Source organism: Chlorocebus sabaeus, chromosome 7 (genome assembly GCF_047675955.1).
Source record: "Chlorocebus sabaeus isolate Y175 chromosome 7, mChlSab1.0.hap1, whole genome shotgun sequence".
NCBI classification, from domain to species: domain Eukaryota; kingdom Metazoa; phylum Chordata; class Mammalia; order Primates; family Cercopithecidae; genus Chlorocebus; species Chlorocebus sabaeus.
In genome coordinates, this window is record NC_132910.1 from 116,792,371 (window position 1) to 116,812,779 (window position 20,409).

Below are 20,409 nucleotides of genomic sequence, written 5' to 3' on the forward strand. Positions count from 1 at the left end.
AGAATTCCTACTTGTAGTTTAATTTTCTTTTAAAAGGCAATTAATTTCTGTTGATCCTGACTCATGTGAATGTACTGTTTCATAGTTATTTTTTATCCTTCCCTGTCTACTAGAATAACATTCTTTGTTCGTGGCTATTACAGTGTACACTCACGAGAAACATTCAAGTATACTCATTTGATACAAATAACTTTTTGTATTAACAAATCAAAAGTATGGCACTGAGAAGACATCTAACCTCCTACAGAAAATATTTTATCTATAAACGTATATGTTCACATATTATTTTCTGTTGCAGATTGAAAGGCATGACAACTGTGCTTATGACTACCTGGAAGTTAGAGATGGAACCAGTGAAAATAGCCCTTTGATAGGGCGTTTCTGTGGTTACGACAAACCTGAAGATATAAGATCTACCTCCAATACTTTGTGGATGAAGTTTGTTTCTGATGGAACTGTGAACAAAGCAGGGTTTGCTGCTAACTTTTTTAAAGGTAATTTGAAATAATTTTCAAATGTGAGATTTTCTTTATCAAGTATAATTGTAACATTTAGCTTTGAGTTAGGGGAGAACTAGAGAAAGTTGTATTGAAAGTTGAATATGAATAAGGGTATTTTGGAGAGTTTTGATAGAAAAGGTTATTAACAAAATACTAGAGTTTAGAACTTTGTAGCACAGGATAGGGATTCCATTAGGATATTCTACCATTTGTTTTTTATGAAATAGTCAAAACAGCAAGTTCCAAAAAAGAATATACAGACAGAAAGAAAATATTTGTAATGCAAATAACCAACCAAGAATTCATGAACAGAAGAAGGTTACTGACATGAAGTTTATCTATTTGTTTCCAGGTGCCAGCATTACTCCCTTTGAGACTAGTCTTCCCCCACATTGGAAATAATTTATGGCCCCCTTAGTAGAATATTCTGATATCTAAAATGTCTTTTTGACAAACAATTATCTCTGATCAGCTTTGATTTTGAATTGCATAACTACATTTCAGTTTATTCTTATGTTCCATATTTTGTATGTATTGTGAGGTGAAAAGAAAGCAAGTATTTTGGTGAAAATGTTAACATCACATATGGATTTAGGAAATTCATTGACACTTATGTTGTGTGTCATTATAGAATAAAATTTTTCTATGGGAAGAGAAAACAAAATTTTCCTCCATATTGATTTTTATAGGATAAATGATATAGGATAGGATAAAGGATTCAATTGTGTATTGCAAAACTTAGAGTGACAGATATGCAAATATTGCCATAATTTAAAGAAGAACAGTATAGTGGATTTTTCCCTGGGAGCTATTTTATTCATTATAGGAATTCCAAGGTAGAAAAACTTGGCACTTTTACTACAGGTATTAAAAGAATTCATTAAAGTCTCCATTTATGTGTTTGAAATTTTCTGTATGTGATATATTTCATAGAAGAAACATGCTATTAAGCTTCTTTCATGTGATATTCGTATATTTATTTATCAAAATGCTTAGTGTATTGCTGATGCATAATTTCTTCAGAGAATGTTTACTATTAGTCTCACATTAGATTATTCCTGAAGAGTGAGATTATAGAGTATCCTGTCATATACATTTTTAAAAATAGTATATATTATATATAATTTATGTATATTTTTGTGTTTCAATATACAATTATACAGTATATATATATTTATCAAAATATGGGGTTATCATATTTTCTGGAGCAAAATGTCTACATAAGAAACACAATGTTTACATTTAAAGAGATCCAGTCAATTTCTGAATTTTATACTTTTTAATTTATGTTCACCACAATCTATTTCTTAATAATTGACATTTCTTTAAAATAATTTTTGCGGATATTTCTATCAAGTTATAATGTAAAATCAGCATTGCTGAAGCTATGCTTTTTAGTAAGTTTTTAAATTTCATTCTGAAAAAAGCCTAGGCTTCATTATCCTCGTTTGACTTCAAATTCAGAAAAACACACACTGAGTCTGAGATAAAGTGATCTTCAGTTGACCCAGCTATAGGTTTCCAGGCCTTCTCTGGGTTCTTTGACAACGCTTAGGTAGCAGCAACATGAAATTTATACATTATCCATCAGAGGCTGATATGTTGTTCCTGCTCCTTTGTTGATGGAAGCAATGGAAGCAAAGAATTGTTTCCATTTTATTTGGAACCATTAACACGGTAGTTTTTTAGAAAGATTTCCACCCTCATACATATATATAAGAACAGCATGGAAAAGACTCCCCCAACCATGATTCAGTTACCTCTCACCAGGTCCCTCCTATGACATGTGACAATTATGGGAGCTATCATTCAAGATGAGATTTGGGTGGGGACACAGCCAAACCATTTCACATACATACATACATATATATATATATGTATAGTTGTTCTGTAACTATGGCCATTTTCATAGAGGAAGACGAGTGTGCCAAGCCTGACCGTGGAGGCTGTGAGCAACGATGTCTGAACACCCTGGGCAGTTACCAGTGTGCCTGTGAGCCTGGCTATGAGCTGGGCCCAGACAGGAGGAGCTGTGAAGGTATGACTGCACTCCTTCCTGGACCCCCACCCCCCACAATTCTTTCTTTCTTATGTTGTCATTCTCTATCTGTTTTCCACTTTCCTTCCCTTTATCCTATAGTGACCTCTTTCCTCAATTAGTAAGACTCAATTCATAGTCACAGCTGATGTGAAACCTCCCCTGGATTCTTGTTATAGAATCGATCCTTTCCTCCTTTGACTACCAGATCACCTTGTTTACATATGTAAAACACACTGTATTAGTCCATTCTCATGCTGCTAATACAGACACATTAGTATATTTATTATGCTAATGAAAACATACCCAAGACTGGGTGATTTATAATGGAAAGAGATTTAATGTACTCACAGTTCCACATGGATGGGGAGGCTTCATAGTCATGGGAGAAGACGAAAGAAGAGCAAAAGCACGTCGTATGTGGCAGCAGGCCAGAGAGCATGTGCAGGGGACTCCTTTTTATAAAACCATCAGATTTTGTAAGACTTTCTCACTATTGTGAGAACAGCATGGAAAAGACTCCCTCCACCATGATTCAGTTACCTCCCACCAGATCCCTCCCATGACATGTGGGAATTATGGGAGCTATCATTCAAGATGAGATTTGGGTGGGGAAACAGTCAAACCATTTCACATATATACACATATATAAATAAATTTATCTATATCTGTTTCTATCTAGATTCATCTATACATAAATCTACATCTAGACCTAGTTTTATATCCATCCTTCCTTTCATCCATCCATCCATCCATTCACCAGGCCACTGTGTTTGTATATATTAATATATCTGTAACTATCTCTGTCTAGATCTAGATTTTTATCTATCCATCCTACCATCATTCATTCGTTCATCTGTCATACTAGGCCACCATGTATATGTATGTTAATATATCTAGATATATTTCCTTCTCTATCTAGATCTAGAATTTCATTCACCCATCTATCTATCTATTCATCCTCCCATTTCTTCATCCATCCATCCATCCATCATTTGTTTTTATCTTTTCTTAATATAGTCTATAGGTATGTCTCCCTTATTAAAATGAGAAGTCCTGAGTCAGAATCATCTGTACATCTCTAACATCTAGCACAGTCAGGCATAAAGCAGGACATAAATATGTGTTTTATCAATAAATGATTGATTTTTTTAAAAGACATATTTGTCATGGTTATCTGCATTTCCTATTTACATTCTAAGATGAGGTTCCTTATACAATGTTTTGTTATCATTACCTATGATCTCTTCCTTCAGATTTTAAAGCTAACTCTTTTTTAGTTTCCCTACCTCCATCCTATTACAGGCCCCATACTGCTATTACAGGCAGGATGAATTGGAAGATCTTTCTTCCTCCAGTCTATTCCTCCTTTATTCCTCTTTAAAAATTTCGGCAAAGTACATCTTCATACAATGTGTAGCAGTTTAACATTATTTATATTTATGTATTTATTGGCTTACTGTTGGTGTCTCCCTCCAAAATGTTAGTCCTCTGAAAATGAGCACCTGTTTTCTACTGTACCTGTAATAAAGGATATAATAAGTGGCAAAGGGGAAAGCATTATTTACTTAATGCATACCCCTCTGCTGACCTATTCAGCAAAAATCAGAGACTTCCTGTTTCTTTTTAAAAGTTTGAACTTTCCTATTTGACTTCCAGAATTCTCTATCCCACCTATTAAACACTAATTTTCCCCCTTTACCAGAATAAAAAAGACCTAGTAATGAAGCAGTGTATTTTTAAAAGAGGACATTGTATATGAGACAATCAAAAAATAACAAGACTACTGTTTTTGTGGAGCAACTAGAAATACTTACTTTATTGCAATTTACCAAGAAAATGGTAAATGTACAGGTAGTGTTTGTATGTACTCAAATATAGCATATATGTATATGTGTATACACACACACACACACACACACATACAGGCACAAAGACAAAAAAGGGACCAGTTATTTTAGGTAACTCTTGACTCCTTAGGAATTAATTATCAACAGTGTACAGTGTATGTTCTTTTCACTCAGCTTGCTTTTAGATACCATGATTTTGCTAATTTCACTGTCAATAAGGAAGAGAAGAAATTTAAATAGAACCTTTTAAAAGTAAATCATCATAGATCTATTTCAAAAGAAAATCAGTATTTAAATGGGACTTTTTGGAATAACAAGTATGTTCTATTTACCTTAATTTATCTTGTCTGGTAACTCAGGTAATATTGAATTACTTGTCTTGGAAAAAAAGTTTGAGGAAATGAACAATTGATTCGGTTTTATTACATCAGCCTATATCATGCTTTACATGTATATTTTCCTTAAATCTCCTAACACCCTTCTCAATTCTGACAAAAAATATTATTTTTTCCTTAATTCTACAGTGGCCAAGGCACTACAAGATATTCTTAGACCAACTCTAAAGATAAGAAAACTGAGATCCAGGTTTTTTTCATCTTTTTAAATTACTCCCCCTACTTTAAAGCTACTAAAATTCTCGGCTCTTAAGCTACAAAACAACACTTTAAAAATGAGATTTTATGAGTACAGTACTTGTATAAAGACCAAGGAAGAGAGACTGCCATTTCTGGGTATTAAAATCCAGAAGATGGTTGAAATTTAGTGCTGAGGTGTTTTGGTATTAATTAATGGACAGGTGCTAAGAAGTGGGTGACTTTATGGGGAGAATATAACTTTTTCTTTTCTTTTCTTCTAGCTGCTTGTGGTGGACTTCTTACCAAACTTAATGGCACCATAACCACCCCCGGCTGGCCCAAGGAGTATCCTCCTAATAAGAACTGTGTGTGGCAAGTGGTTGCACCAACCCAGTACAGAATTTCTGTGAAGTTTGAGTTTTTTGAATTGGAAGGCAATGAAGTAAGTGAACAATAGCTGTAATTTTAAAAAATCATGTTTTGGAACTCCCTGAAGGCAAATTGTCAAATTAAAAAAAAAAAAAAGAAACAGAAGAAGAAAAAGAAAGATGTAGTAAAATAGTATAGACATTGTATTCTTTCTTTGTCCTACTGCTCATTTCTGCAACTACTTATGAATCTTGTTGGCATTGGATGATAATTTAGACTCTTTCTGGAAGATTGAAGATTACCTAGAGGGAGTTTTTATTTAGTGTATTTAATATTTACCATTTTCTTGATTTATTAAATAACTATGGAGTGTTTAGGATTACCTTCATGTCACATAGACACTTCTAGAAAAAATAAACCAAAACCCTCTGGCTGAGTCATAACAAAAATATCATTTGGAAGAACATGGCATATTTTACTTATGAAAATGGGTATATTGTTATTATATACATAGCTTTTCATTATGAATGTGCTCATAGTTCACAAAGAAAGAAAGATTAATTTTTTAACCTCAGTAAAAGATGTATTTATCGAAAGCTATCCTTTTTTTTATACAGAATGTAGCTTACTCTACTAAAGGTACAGTTTCTGTCAGGTGATTACATTTAAACAAGTGAAATCATTTATTTGAAAATTCCTTTGTGCTAGTGCACACACACACATCAAATTCAAATGGAATGTCAAGCCTGAAATGGAAACTTTTAGAAAAATGTCCTTTGTATGACTGGTCAATACTGGTTTAATTCCAGAGGAAAGGTTATAAACATTTGTTTTGTTTAATCTTCTGTACGTTCTCTTCTTTTTCTAACTTCCTTTGCATCCTTTTTCCCAACAACGTTTTTGATGTTTATTAAATGAACATGATTTTTATTCATCCATAAAATAAAATTAACCCACAAAAATTATTTTGTCTTTGATATATGTCAGTTGGGCACTTTTGTCTCTGATGTATATCAGAGAACAGAAATGTAATGTATCTGTGCCACTGAAGCAATAATTGTTGGTAGTATTTGTGGGTTTTATACCATAGTTTTGCTTTTGTGTGTCTATCTTTGCTTCTTCCTTTTTTACTGCCTACTTTTCCTTCTTTCCTTTTTTTTTTTTTTTTTTTTTTTTGAGACAGAGTCCCACTCTGTTGCTCAGGCTGGAGAGCAGTGGTGCTATCTTGGCTCACTGCAACCTCCGCCTCCCAGGCTCAAACAATTCTTCCTGCCTCAGCCTCCTGAATAGCTGGAATTACAGGCATGCACCACCACACCTAGCTAATTTTTGTATTTAGTAGAGATTGGGTTTCACCATGTTGGCAAGGCCAATCTTGAACTCCTGACCTTAAGTCATCTGCCTGCCTCAGCCTTCCAAAGTGCTGGGATTACAGGCATGAGCCATAGCGCCTGGCCTCTTTCCTTTTAATTATTTTTCTTTCCTCTTAATTCTACTTGTAGTAACCAAGGAAGTTTTAGCTTTTTACTAGTGGCTTTTGGGTAAAAAAGAGGTAGCTGACTTCTATGTTCCCTTAAAGAGAATTAAAGTTTGAAATGTGATGAACTTTTGCTGTGCAGAAGCTCTTTAGTTTCATTAGATCTCATTTGTCAATTTTGGCTTTTGTTGCCATTGCTTTTGGTGTTTTAGTCATGAAGTCCTTGCTCATGCCTATGTCCTGCATGGTATTGCCTAGGTTTTCTTCTAGGGTTTTTATGGTTTTAGGTCTAACGTTTAAGTCTTTAGTCCATCTAGAATTAATTTTTGTATAAGGTGTAAGGGAGGGATCCAGCTTCAGCTTTCTACATATGGCTAGTCAGTTTTCTCAGCACCATTTGTTAAATAGATAATTCTTCCCCCATTTCTTGTTTTTGTCAGATTTGTCAAAGATCAGATGGTTGAAAATGTGTGGTATTATTTCTGAGGGCTCTGTTCTGTTCCATTGGTCTTTATCTCTGTTTTGGTACCAGTACCATGCTGTTTTGGTTACTGTAGCCTTGTAGTATAGTTTGAAGTCAGGTAGCATGATGCCTCCAGCTTTGTTCTTTTTGCTTAGGATTGTCTTGGCAATGCGGGCTCTTTTTTTGGTTCCATATGAACTTTAAAGTCGTTTTTTCCAATTCTGTAAAGAAAGTCATTGGTAGCTTGATGGAGATGGCATTGAATCCACAAATTACCTTCGGCAGTATGGCCTTTTTCATTATATTGATTCTTCTTATCCATGAGCATGGCATGTTATTCCATTTGTTTGTGTCCTCTTTTGTTTTGTTGAGCAGTGGCTTATAGTTCTTCTTGAAAAGGACCTTCACATCCCTTGTATGTTGGATTCCTAGGTATTTTATTCTCTTTTTAGCAATTGTGAATGAGAGTTCACTCATGATTTGGCTCTCTGTTTGTCTGTTATTGGTGTATAAGAAGCTTGTGATTTTCACACATTGATTTTGTATCCTGAGACTTTGCTGAAGTTGCTTATCAGCTTAAGGAGATTTGGGGCTAAGCTAATGGGGTTTTCTAAATATACAATCATGTCATCCACAACAGGGACAATTTGACTTCCTCTTTTCCTCATTGAATACCCTTTATTTCATTCTCCTGCCTGATTGCCCTGGCCAGAACTTCCAACACTATGTTGAATAGAAGTGGTGAGAGAGGGTATCCCTGTCTTGTGCCAGTTTTCAAAGGGAATACTTCCAGTTGTTGCCCATTCAGTATGATATTGGCTGTGGGTTTCTCATAAATAGCTCTTATTATTTTGAGATATGTCCCATCAATACCTAGTATATTCAGAGTTTTTAGCATGAAGGGCTGTTGAATTTTGTCGAAGGCCTTTTCTGCATCTACTGAGATAATCATGTGGTTTTTGTCTTTGATTCTGTTTATATGATGGATTACGTTTATTGATTTGCTACCATCAGAGTGAACAGGCAACCTACAGAATGGGAGAAAATTTTTACAATCTACCCATCTGACAAAGGGCTAATATCCAGAATCTACAAAGAACTTAAAAAAATTTACAAGAAAAAATCAAAGAACCCCATCAAAAAGTGGGTGAAGTATATGAACAGACACTTCTTGAAAGAAGACATTTATGCAGCCACAGACACATGAAAAAGTGCTCATCATCACTGGCCATCAGAGAAATGCAAATCAAAACCACAATGAGACACCATCTCACTTCAGTTAGAATGATGATCATTAAAAAGTCAGGAAACAATAGGTGCTGGGGAGGATGTGGGGAAATAGGAATGCTTTTACACTGTTGATGGGGCTGTAAACTAGTTCAACCATTATGGAAGACAGTGTGGTGATTCCTGAAGGGTCAAGAACTAGAAATACCATTTGACCCAGCTATCCCATTACTGGGTATATAGCCAAAGGATTATAAATCTTGCTGCTATAAAGACACATGCACACGTATGTTTCTTGTGGCAATATTCACAATAGCAAAGACTTGGAACCAACTCAAATGTCCATCAATGACAGGCTGGATTAAGAAAATGTGGCACATATACACCATGGAATACTATGCAGTCATAAAAAAGGATGAGTTCAGGTCCTTTGTAGGGCATAGATGCAGCTGGAAACCATCATTCTCAGCAAGCTATTGCAAGAACAGAAAACCAAACACTGCATGTTCTCACTCATAGGTGGGAACTGAACAATGAGAACACTTGGAAACAGGGTGGAGAACATCACACACAGGGGCTTGTTGTGGAGTGGGGGTAAAGGGGCGGGATAGCATTAGGAGATATACCTAATGTAAATGGTGAGTTAATGGGTATAGCATGCCAACATGGCACATGTATACATACATAACAAAACTGTATGTTTTGCACATGTACCCTAAAACTTAAAGTATAATTTTAAAAAGTAAAAAAAAAAAAAAAAAAAAAGGGAAAGGGATGAACTTACATATTTCAATTACATATTTCCATTCTACATATTGTAGTATCTTGGAACTCAGTGGGCCGTTTGAGCTTCTTTTCAATATTATATGTAAGTTTTATAATGAGAAAGACTGTAATTTATCATTTTAACATACTTTATCCACATGAAATATCATTTTCTTTTAATAAGTAAAGAAAATAATTTTTATACTATTTTTAGAGAGGTTTTTTTTTTTTGAGCTACACCTTTTGAAAATAGGAATGTCCTTACCAATTCTGCGATTTGATATGAACTTAGTGTTGAATCACATCTACTCCCATCATTTTCCCTTAAGCTATTACTGTGTTGGGTGTGACATTTTGATTTATTAATTGATAGATATTTGTAGTAAGTCTAGAGGTCTGCATTCAGGAGAAAGCAGGGGAGATGGTTTTATGTAACTAAGGTTTTGTGTTCTTTAAGCATTATTCTCATAGTTAGGGTCACCATTCATAGAATGGCTCTTTACAAACTCTGTTCACATATTCTTGTGTTCTTTAATTTATAATGGTGCTACTGTGTAGAAAGCTGTTACAGAATTCTCTGTATGTTCATAGTTTGACAACTTAGCTATTTAAAATAAAAGGCCTGAGCAAAAACTTGACTTACAGAATAATGGGTTACGCTTAAAACATCATTATTTTATTCATTATATTGATATTGCAAAGGAAAGTCAATGACAACATCTTTAGCCTTGGAAACAGTCCTTTATACTATGTTGGAACTCTCCAAATAAAAATTGCAATTGTAACAAAGTCAGTAGAAAACTTATTTCATTTTCCCTAGCAGCATTTTGCTTATTTATCACCTAATTAATATCACAAGAACCAGTAATTTGAGTTGACATATTTCAAAGCACAGATCATGCCCCAGGGTTCAATCATATGCATTGTTAAACCTTGCTAATTACACATTTATGTAATAAGGTCGTTCATGCAAGATTTGTTCTTGAACGTGTGCCTTGTTGGAACTTTGGAAAAGTGTATTATGGAAACATCTGTTAGTGGCCGTAAAATTGCTTAAAAATACCTGGTATTCATTTAGCTTCTTCCATTTTGGTGTTGTTGGTATATTATATATAAATCTGAATGAGGCTATCTTATTTTAATATAAATTCTTACCTTCTTTGCACAGAATAGCGTTCCTATGTGTTTGCAGACCTGCAGCAGTCCTACAGAGCAACTTCACAGCACTCAGTAACAAAAAGAAATTAAGATATATCAGTCCTGTTAGTAAGTTTAAAAGGCAAAGAATCTTTTTTATTATACATCAAGTATCCCTCTTTCATTTTAAAGTTACTAATGGTGCTGTTCTCATTAGAATGTGGTGTTTCTGGGAGACAGCACTGGACTAAGTCAAAATCCTTGTTGTTAATCACCGCAGTGCCATGTATGTATGACAAGCATCATTTTGGACGAGCTGTATAAAAATCTCTGAACTTCATTTTTCTCATCTCTACAATGGAAAGAGCTATTTCTATTGCTAGTAGTTGTGTGCTAGGATTACAGGAGTGAGCCACTGTGTCTGACCTGATTTTTTTCCTTACCTATTAGTTCTAGTTTGACTACCATAAGAGTAAAATGGGAAAAACAAGATACATTTTTCTAAGCTAAATGTCAATCATCTTGTACTCACACATCTGGCAACTGATAACCACATGTTTTTCTAGGTTTGCAAATATGATTATGTGGAGATCTGGAGTGGTCTTTCCTCTGAGTCTAAATTGCATGGCAAATTCTGTGGCGCTGAAGTGCCTGAAGTGATCACGTCCCAGTTCAACAATATGAGGATCGAATTCAAATCTGACAATACTGTGTCCAAGAAGGGTTTCAAAGCACATTTTTTCTCAGGTAAAAGTATTCACATGTTGTGTGTGTATATTACAGATTTTCAATGTGAATTGGATTAAGTTGTATGTGATCTATTTTTCATAGTTTTCTGCAAATGCAACTTGAAGAAGAAGGCCTTATCATTTAACATAGGTTTAGTAATATTTTACTAAAAATTAGGATATTAATAAGAGGGGCCCTGATGAAATGTTGCCTGAAAACAATTAGATCTTACGTAAAATCTAGTCAGATATTATAAAGGCTGGTACAAACAACACTTTTAATTATAGTAATATTTTTATACAGTGAATTTGTTCTCTACAGGTGGATGGAAATAATGATACAAGACCTCCAAAAAGGGGCAGATTTTTCAAAATAATTTTTCTTTGTGTTTGGAAAATGTAGTCTCATTTTAGCAACACTTTTGTATCTTTTTATTTAGCAATGTATTTCTTCCTATTTTCATATATTTTCATTATTATTAGGCTAATATTAAAATTGTGCTTAGCCTCATCGATATAGAAACCTAGAAACACAGAAATTATAATTTTACTAAATATAATATATTGTTAGCTGTATTTAATGGTTTGCACTTTTGTATTCGGAATTTAACATTTAGTTTAAGCAACTCAAAGTAAAATTTCCTTCTTAAAGATCTGAAATTTTATAAAACTCCCCAGATTTTATGGAAATATATATGAAAAAAAACAAGAAAATTTTTTTCTCAATCTCAGCATCATACTTTATAAAAACATTATTTTGAAACTTCCCAAGTAGATAAAATTGTAACAAACCTTAGTATAGCAATCTATTCTGTCTTTGCAACTAGCAAGCAATTTAGAGCAACTGAATTCCAATTATGTTTTAATATTAGTAATTTGGATTGAGTTAATTCAAAGGCCATTTATTCTGGTCCTCATGTGTCTAAAATTAATGAGATTTACAATGTCCAGGGTTTGTTTGGGGTTTTCAGTGTAATTGAAGTTAATGGTTCACAAGCTCCATTGAGTTCCAAGTCATACAGAAAACTGCCTCCAGAATACAATGGACCTCAACTCCCGTTTTCTCATTTCCTTCTTTATTCCCAGTTTAAATGACCTTTTACAAATGCCTCTCAGGTATTCATTTATGTTTCATATTATTCAAAGTACAGTTTTAATATTTTAATGAAAATAAGACTTTTTAAGACTTCACTATTTTATAAATAATATGTGTTTTATGAAGTTTAAGTGACCCAGCATTTAGGTAGAGACAGGTTACTTATCTTAGCGCTATCTAAATATTTATTTTTAAAATTGAAATTATGAAGTAAATAACTTTTGTCATAATAATTGAAGTTACTAGTGAGTACTGTGTTCACTATTTGGGTGATGGGTTCAATAGAAACCCCAAGCCTTAACATTGCACAATATTCTCATGCAACAAACCTGCACACGTACCACAGGAATCTAAAATAATTTTTAAAAATAATGTATTCAGGATCCTCTTTATGTTACTTTAGTCATATGTTTAATTTTAAATTGTTTTAAGAAAAGAAATATGCTACAAATACTGACTACAAAGTATGATTAAATTTAGTTACTCAGAAAATTTAAAATTTGCTTTCTGATATTTTTGGTAAGAAAAAAATTCCCAAATTATAAAAACAGATTATTCATGTCCTTAGAAACAGTACTGTTGAAATATAAGAGATGCTTCCTTAATTACTTGAAATACAGCTCTGAAGGCTTGTGCAGAAGATACTGTTCTCTACCACATGAGCATATATGGTCTTTATTCTTTATCTCTGTGGAACTGTGCTTTGTAAAATTAACTGAGCACCTTGGTAGTACTTGAGCCAATAACAGGTAACTTGCTGTAAATCATGTTCACTGATGCATACTTAAAACATGGATGATTTCATACAATCATCCATGTTTTAAGTTTTTATCAGTGCACTTAAAATATGTATATATATATATATATATAAATCAATTAACGTGACAATAGTTTTCAAAGAGTCTAGCCTAGATTGTTTGATGGAGTATAGTTAACTAAACTGAACAATGAAGTTCATGAAGAAATTAAATCCCAAAGTTTCATTTTATATTGTTATATTCACATATTTATATGACAGATGAGGCAGCTGAGGAGTTAAGTAAGCTGCTCGGTGTTAAAGAGCATTTAAACCTAGTATCTCTTGGTCTGAAGACCATTCTCTTAACCATAAGAACTGATCATGACCTTGGCAAATGGCATTAGCTCTTTTCCTTATGACCTGGAAAACAACAGCAGATATAATTTTCACTTCTTTATTAGATTATTGTTTTGTAAAGTCCAAGACAATTATTATTAAGTATAAATTTTCAGGGTTCACTTTGTGAATCATTAAAAAGTCTTGGCTGTTTGTCAGATTGATGTTTAAAATACTATGGTTCTGGATGAGTGATTAGATCTCTTTCACATTTAATTTCCTGGGAGTTTCTGTTAGTGGGAAAGATGTTTGCCCAGGAAAAGGGAAGGTTAAAAACATGTTTGTAATAAATTGCTATTGTATTACCAAGAGATGGCAGAAAATAAGAGTTTGGGTGAATAAGTGTCCTCATTATGTTGATCTTATGAAGTCATAATTTACAGAAGATTATCCATTTTAATTGATGTCTGTTCACATTGCAAATATTAGAGTTCTAATAATGCTTTCAGTGTGATAATATATAATCATATGTCAAAAGCCAAGTAATTCACTGTAACTACATTATTAGAAAGCAAGTATGCCAACTATAAAGATACTATAGTTCACAAACAAAATCTAAGTTTTTTTTAAATGTTAAAACTCACTATGGGGGGCTTTGACAAAGTGTGTTACTGGATTTATTGTCACAAATTCTACAGAATGAAATTTCAAGAGTCATTAAAATTACTACTCCATTTGCCCCAGAAATCCCATTCATGGGACTCTTTCATCAAGAAATATCTCAAAATCTGGAAAATGAATTTCAAAATGATGTGATAGGGACAGAAATTTGGAGCTACCTAATATTGTGACAACAGGAAAATCATAAATAAGTTATGGCAAATGCACTTTGTGGACTCTTCTGTGCTACAAAGATGGTTCAGCCATTCCATGGTGTAAAATGTTGTAGGTGGTAACATGTTAATGGAAATCTGGGCATAAAACAGTGCATACACTGTCTAGATAGCTAAGAATGCAGGTTGGAACAAACCTGAAATTTGCCATATGAAAATACCAAGAATGCTTGGTTAGGGTGGAAAGACGATGCATTATGGTTTTCTCCGTTTTCTTCTCAGAGTTTTCTTTTAATTAAAATATAAAAATAAATTTAAAAGAAAAAAAAACTCCTATCATGTTTCCACCTATTACTGTTAGCCAAATATTTCTGGTTTGCAAACATTGCCTGATAGACACCTATTTCTTCATTAGTTAATAAATATTACTACAAGTTAATATTAATACAAGCATATCGAATTGAGTTAAATTCCCAAATATTTTATTACAGGCAATCTAATAAAGATGTTAATATATTATATACATCAATCAAGAGATATTTTATAAACACATAGTCTAAAGTGGTTATGTTTATAGCCAGTGTTCTAAAAATTTCAGAAGTAGTTGTGGCTTTATGAAACCTTCACATAGAATATAACATGTTCAGCTATTTGTTCCACATTCTTTTTCCAAGAACTTCTAAGAATTTTTTTTTTTTTTTTTTTTTTTTTTTTGGAGACGGAGTCTCGCTCTGTCACCCAGGCTGGAGTGCAGTGGCCGGATCTCAGCTCACTGCAAGCTCCGCCTCCCGGGTTTTCGCCATTCTCCTGCCTCAGCCTCCCGAGTAGCTGGGACTACAGGCGCCCGCCACCTCGCCCGGCTATTTTTTTTTGTTGTTGTTGTTGTATTTTTTAGTAGAGACGGGGTTTCACTGTGTTAGCCAGGATGGTCTCGATCTCCTGACCTCGTGATCTGCCCGTCTCGGCCTCCGAAAGTGCTGGGATTACAGGCTTGAGCCACCGCGCCCGGCCCTTCTAAGAATTTTCAAGGAACTCAGTAATAGTAAAAAATAATATTTGGTAATAAGTGATTCTATAGTATTTGGAAATGAAAGCTATTAAAAATAAAACTCTAGCTTTCTTTCAGTTAAGTGATACATCAGGAAAAAGACAAATATATTTAAGTTTTAACATACAATGAAATAATATATTTATAGTATTATTTTCAACATATCATTGTCTAATAAAATAATTGCATAAGAGATTTTAACTTTCCTTGCACATAGCCTCAGATTTTTAAAACAAACACTTTTTAGATTTAAGAAATAACATTGAAGGGATGTCTCTAAGAACTTTTTAGCAGAATAATTCACATCACTTCCATGCTCATAAAATTAAGAAACTCTTATCTATCAATTCTGACTAAATATAATAAATGAGTCATGAAAATGCCATAGCTTAAAAATTAAGAAGTCGTTGGATTTTATAGCAAAATAATTTATAAGCTGCTCTGTAAAAATCAGTGTAATATGCTACACTTATTCCAGGGTATATTTAAAGAGCAATACAATGAAGTAATATTAAAGCAAATAAAGAAATTAGGAAGCCAACATAAGACCATTTGAATGTTATATAGAATTATGTGTGGCTTTATTTATTTTCAGGTAATTCAGAATATAGTGGCATAGACATTTTCTAGAAGATATATGGTCCAACGATAGCTTGGTGTTATTTTCTTGGAATGAATGAGATTTGTTACTAGATTAACCATAATGATTTAGTTGATATGCTAGTAAAACCAAACTTAATTTTATATGACATATTTGAGCACAAGTCTGCAAGTCTGCATAGGTATACAAGATGCAATTTACTTAATTTTAAGTCAGGAAGCAAAGCTAAGAGTATTCCGCTCAGAAGAGTTTCTTTTCTTTAAATGAGTTAAGCATAACAGAAATATTAGTAGGACTTTATACCTGAAAAAATTAGCACATTTGGGAACTTGACATCTTTTAAAATTTTAATTATAGCATTTATTATTTGGAAATAATATAACAATGACTTCAGGCAATGAGAGTTGAGCATAGGCATTTTGCCTTTTATAGGCAACCCTCTATTAATGAAAAGATTCAGTTATGACTCTGCAATTCCGAGAACAGAAAATGTGAAGAATAGTAGCAGTCTCCCTTGGGGAAAAATCTATTAGGAATGTGATCTAACTATTGCTGATAAGCCTAGGGACTTGCTCAAGGACAGAAATGGACTAAAACTGGTTTTCCGACTCCCAGTTCATCTGTCTGTAACAAATGGAGGAGTCACTTAAAATAATGTGTGCATTGCAATCTTTCTAGCTCTAAATTCAAGTAATTTCAATTGACACGCTCCTCATCTTATCTTCCTGTGAGTGTGTCTCGATATTTGTAAGCGTCCTTCTTGTCCACTGTTTCTCTCATGGAATGGTTGTTGATATTTGCAGATGAAATTCGACATGATGCTACTCTAACAAAATTTTAAGGTGATTAATTACACACAGTAACACAACTTTCTTGTATGATTTTGAATCCTGCTTCCAAGTTTTCATCATTAATGATATTTAAATATCTGCATGTTTATGGAAACAGAAAATTATCTCTGTTGTAGCTCTCCTAGTGTTTATTGGTGCTTTTTTGTAGGTGATTATTTACTGGATAGTTTTATGTCGGGCCTGTGTGTGCTGTGCATGTGTCCATTTATTTCAGATCCTGAACATTTAATTTGAGAATACCTGCTCTTGTATGTTTCTGTTCTGTTGCTTGGACAATTGACTTCTTTTTCCTACAGATAAGGAAGCTTTCTGCAAAGAGAAAATTTTTATTTTTGAATATTGCAAGAACTTGATACAGGTTGCAACTTCAGTTCCATCCAGTATGTATCATTCATAGATTGATGACCTCTGATAGTCTCAGAGGTTCGCTGCAGGCCTCTGATGGAAGAATACCCCCTTCCTTTTTCCTAATGATGGGCCTTGTCTTTATCTTACATGAAGGAATGGAAAGCAGACATGTCCATTCCAGAGAAGGGGGCTAATTTCCATCTGCAGAAAATAAATGCTTTTATTTCTTCTCAATAAAACATTTATTTCTAGCACTAAGAAAAACACTTTTTTCTTTATTTTGTGTCTAGTATATGAAAAATGCCAGAAAATTTCAAATAAATTATTAATAGAAATTTCAGTTATTGAATGTGTTATGCAGACATTATGAGAAATGTTTAAATGTCTCTCCTCCTCCCTTTTCTCTTTCCTTGGATTTGTATTCTTCAAAACAGAGTTTTTGTCCTAAGAGGAGAAATGGAAAGTGAAAACAGAAGTTAATTATGTTTGCTAATAGCTTTTTTCCAAGTTTGATGGCCTTTCATAAATAAGAAATCTATGATATATTTGCAGAACTTATCTTGTATGAAGTTGCCATTTCTCATCAACATAAGAAATCCAAAATTGCATTCACTTTAATTAGAATACTCTATTAACACCTGTTCAAACAAGTGATTTTAAAACAACCACACTATATTTACTACTCCGCAGATGAATTAAAACATTTTTCAAAATATAGTGCAAAATACCAAAATATTTTTAGTCTGCATGATGTAAAACATCTGGATAATTTTAAGTATTCCAATGATTTCCTGAAATTTTCTCTTTTCATATGACTATTTGACACATGGAGGTACAATTTTATATGCTACTTTTCAGGACATAATAACTTTCTTCTGTTGCCTTTAGATGCTATTTTGATTAGTTCAGTTTTGAATTTAGCTAAAATTTAGACTAACTTATAAGTATATTCTAGCTGCCTAACTGATAACTTTTCATTTCATGCAACCTTAAATTAAATTATGCTATATCAGACGTGCGAATGAAGGCAGGAAACTCTGATAAATTGGGAAAGTAAAAAATAACAGATACTTAGAGAATAATGACTATATAAATAATAATAACTCTTCTTCCTCCCTGTCTTATATTTGTTCTCTTTCATCTTCTTCCTCTTCTTTCTTTTCTTCTTCCTCTTGTTCCTCCTCTTCCTCTGCTTTGTCTTCTTCCAAAAATTATTCTGAAATTATTATTATTATTATTTTTAGCACAGCAAGAGTATTAATGGTTGGCTACAAAATCATGGAAATATAATTGGTTTCATTTTGTATTTTATGTCTCTTTAGTTACTATTACTATAGGTCAGTTTATTTTTTAATAGATCTTGAAATTAATTATACTCCAAAATATGAGCAATATGACCTTTCCACTAGAATGAAGTTTGGAGTTTAGGGATATTTTATGTTTTGGAATTCTTTTTATTATAAAATGACTGGGTTTAAACACAGCAATAATGCATGTGTTATTGAATAACATTTGTGTTCACCTTTGAATTTTAACATTTTTGTATCTTTCATGCATGGCAATCCAAATAGGTACCAATAAAAGGGTGATTCAGGCCATCTCTGCTTCTTCACTGTATGTCTCTGAGCAGTTCATCTGTTTATCAGTCAATTGCAAATGTGAACTAATATTCTCTAAGTTACTTTGCATACAGTTGTTAGGTTTCCAGGCTACTCCCTGGTTGACCCAGGGTACAACTAAAGTTCACTCTATCAGGTCTTATATTAAGTATATAAAACCATCATTATATAAACATTTTCAAAGGAAATATGTGTCTATTTCAGAATAATTCTGTTACCAGCATTTTCTTAATTGGTTCTTCCATTTAGCAGAGATAAATTCTACATTCACTCATAAGGAAGCGTTTTTCTGAAGCTTCGTAAGGGAAAGAGCCTCTGGAAAGTAAGAGTGAAAAACAAATTTAAGCAATTCATTGCTTAACCGTCTGCATTAGAAAATGCAGGCAGCTGATACCATGGTGGTAGGAAGTATGGTTTACTGTCCACCCGTTCTGTATAAGTCATTTGTAATTCATAAACTATAATTCTCACTGTCGATACAGCTAATGGAATAAGAGTTCAAAATTATGTTAAATTTCTCTAAAATTGATTATACAAATCTAATTTTCTATTAACTGCTACTTTTTTCTACATTTCGGTGTTTGATGCTCTTTCACAGAATAATTATCTTTGTTCTGCTTTTATTTTGTTTTGCTTTTGGCTTATTCTCCATAGTAAGTGTTGAAAGAATAATGGAAGTGTCAAGGATAGGTGGAGAACACATAACTCACAAATATACTAATGATGATATATCCTTTAAAAACTGAGATTGCCTGTGTGTATTTAAAATATTCAGATAGTGCCAATGCATTCATATCGCCTGTAAGTGTGTGTGTTATGTAATCAATCTTCAAATGTGACAAAATAGATGCACCTTTAAAAATTATCATCAGATTCTTTGATAAAAATACCTTCCCTAAACATTTTTCCATGGAATGAATATAGATTTGGTAAAAAAGCAAAAATAGTATAATTTCTATGCCACCAAGAGCTTGCCAGTGCTCACTAGCAAAATCAGCTGAGAGTGTCCAATTTGAATTCAGCCTAACTCCTCATATGATGTAACTCGTCCTTTTCATTCTCTATGTGTGGGAGTGATGAAAGTCTGAGTGACGTGCCATCATGAATGTGTGTCAGGAACAATCTGCCAGTTTTGACGTTAATGGACAGGCCAGCTATGGAATGACAGCTGAGTGACATGAGTGATGGTTGATGCCTCACCGAATTGACTGCCTATTAATCTAGTTTGGCTTTTTTCCCTGTAGTGAATTTGTTGGCTATTTTTGGGGGCTCATATTTCCTAGTCTAATCTTTACCTTACTTCTAGCACACTAAAAGCCCTTTTAGGGGATGACTTATTAATAAACGTGTCTGCCACAGTATATTTGTTTAAAATACATAAATTTCATTTCTTCTGTAGAATAGTTTAATTATGCCTTTTTTCTGCTTGGAATGCTATGAAATGTCCAAATTCATTAATGCTAAGCATAACTGCAAAGTTAATGGGGGAAAAAAATCAACTACAGTAATTATACTGAGTGATTTTTTTAAGTGATTACATACAAATCTTGGAACCTTGTTTAGCCTCTGTCTGAATACCATGGTTAATATATTGAAGGATATCCCTCTACTTAAATGCTATTTCTTGCCCCTATTCAAACTATGCACAATTTTAAATTTATTTTTTAAAATTAGCAGTAAATGTTTAGGGTTAATTTGAAAGAAAGATCTACTGATTCCCTCTTTCTCCTACCTAAAACTTCTACTCCAGCATAGGAATAAAAGAGGGTTACAAGTTATTATCATAGTACTAATGGTCTTGGAAACTTG

The 20,409-nt window shown here is 33.3% G+C and overlaps 1 protein-coding gene across 2 annotated transcripts in view; it reads left to right on the plus strand.

The window, feature by feature from the left end:
* Positions 1–20,409, plus strand: part of TLL1 (tolloid like 1) — a 222,240-nt gene that overhangs the window by 172,085 nt on the left and 29,746 nt on the right. For both annotated transcript variants that reach the window (XM_008000210.3, XM_008000212.3), the window contains 4 exons: positions 299–494; positions 2,413–2,538; positions 5,245–5,405; positions 10,968–11,148. In XM_008000210.3, the coding sequence (XP_007998401.1) occupies positions 299–494; positions 2,413–2,538; positions 5,245–5,405; positions 10,968–11,148 (664 nt within the window). The remainder of the gene's footprint in view (positions 1–298; positions 495–2,412; positions 2,539–5,244; positions 5,406–10,967; positions 11,149–20,409) is intronic.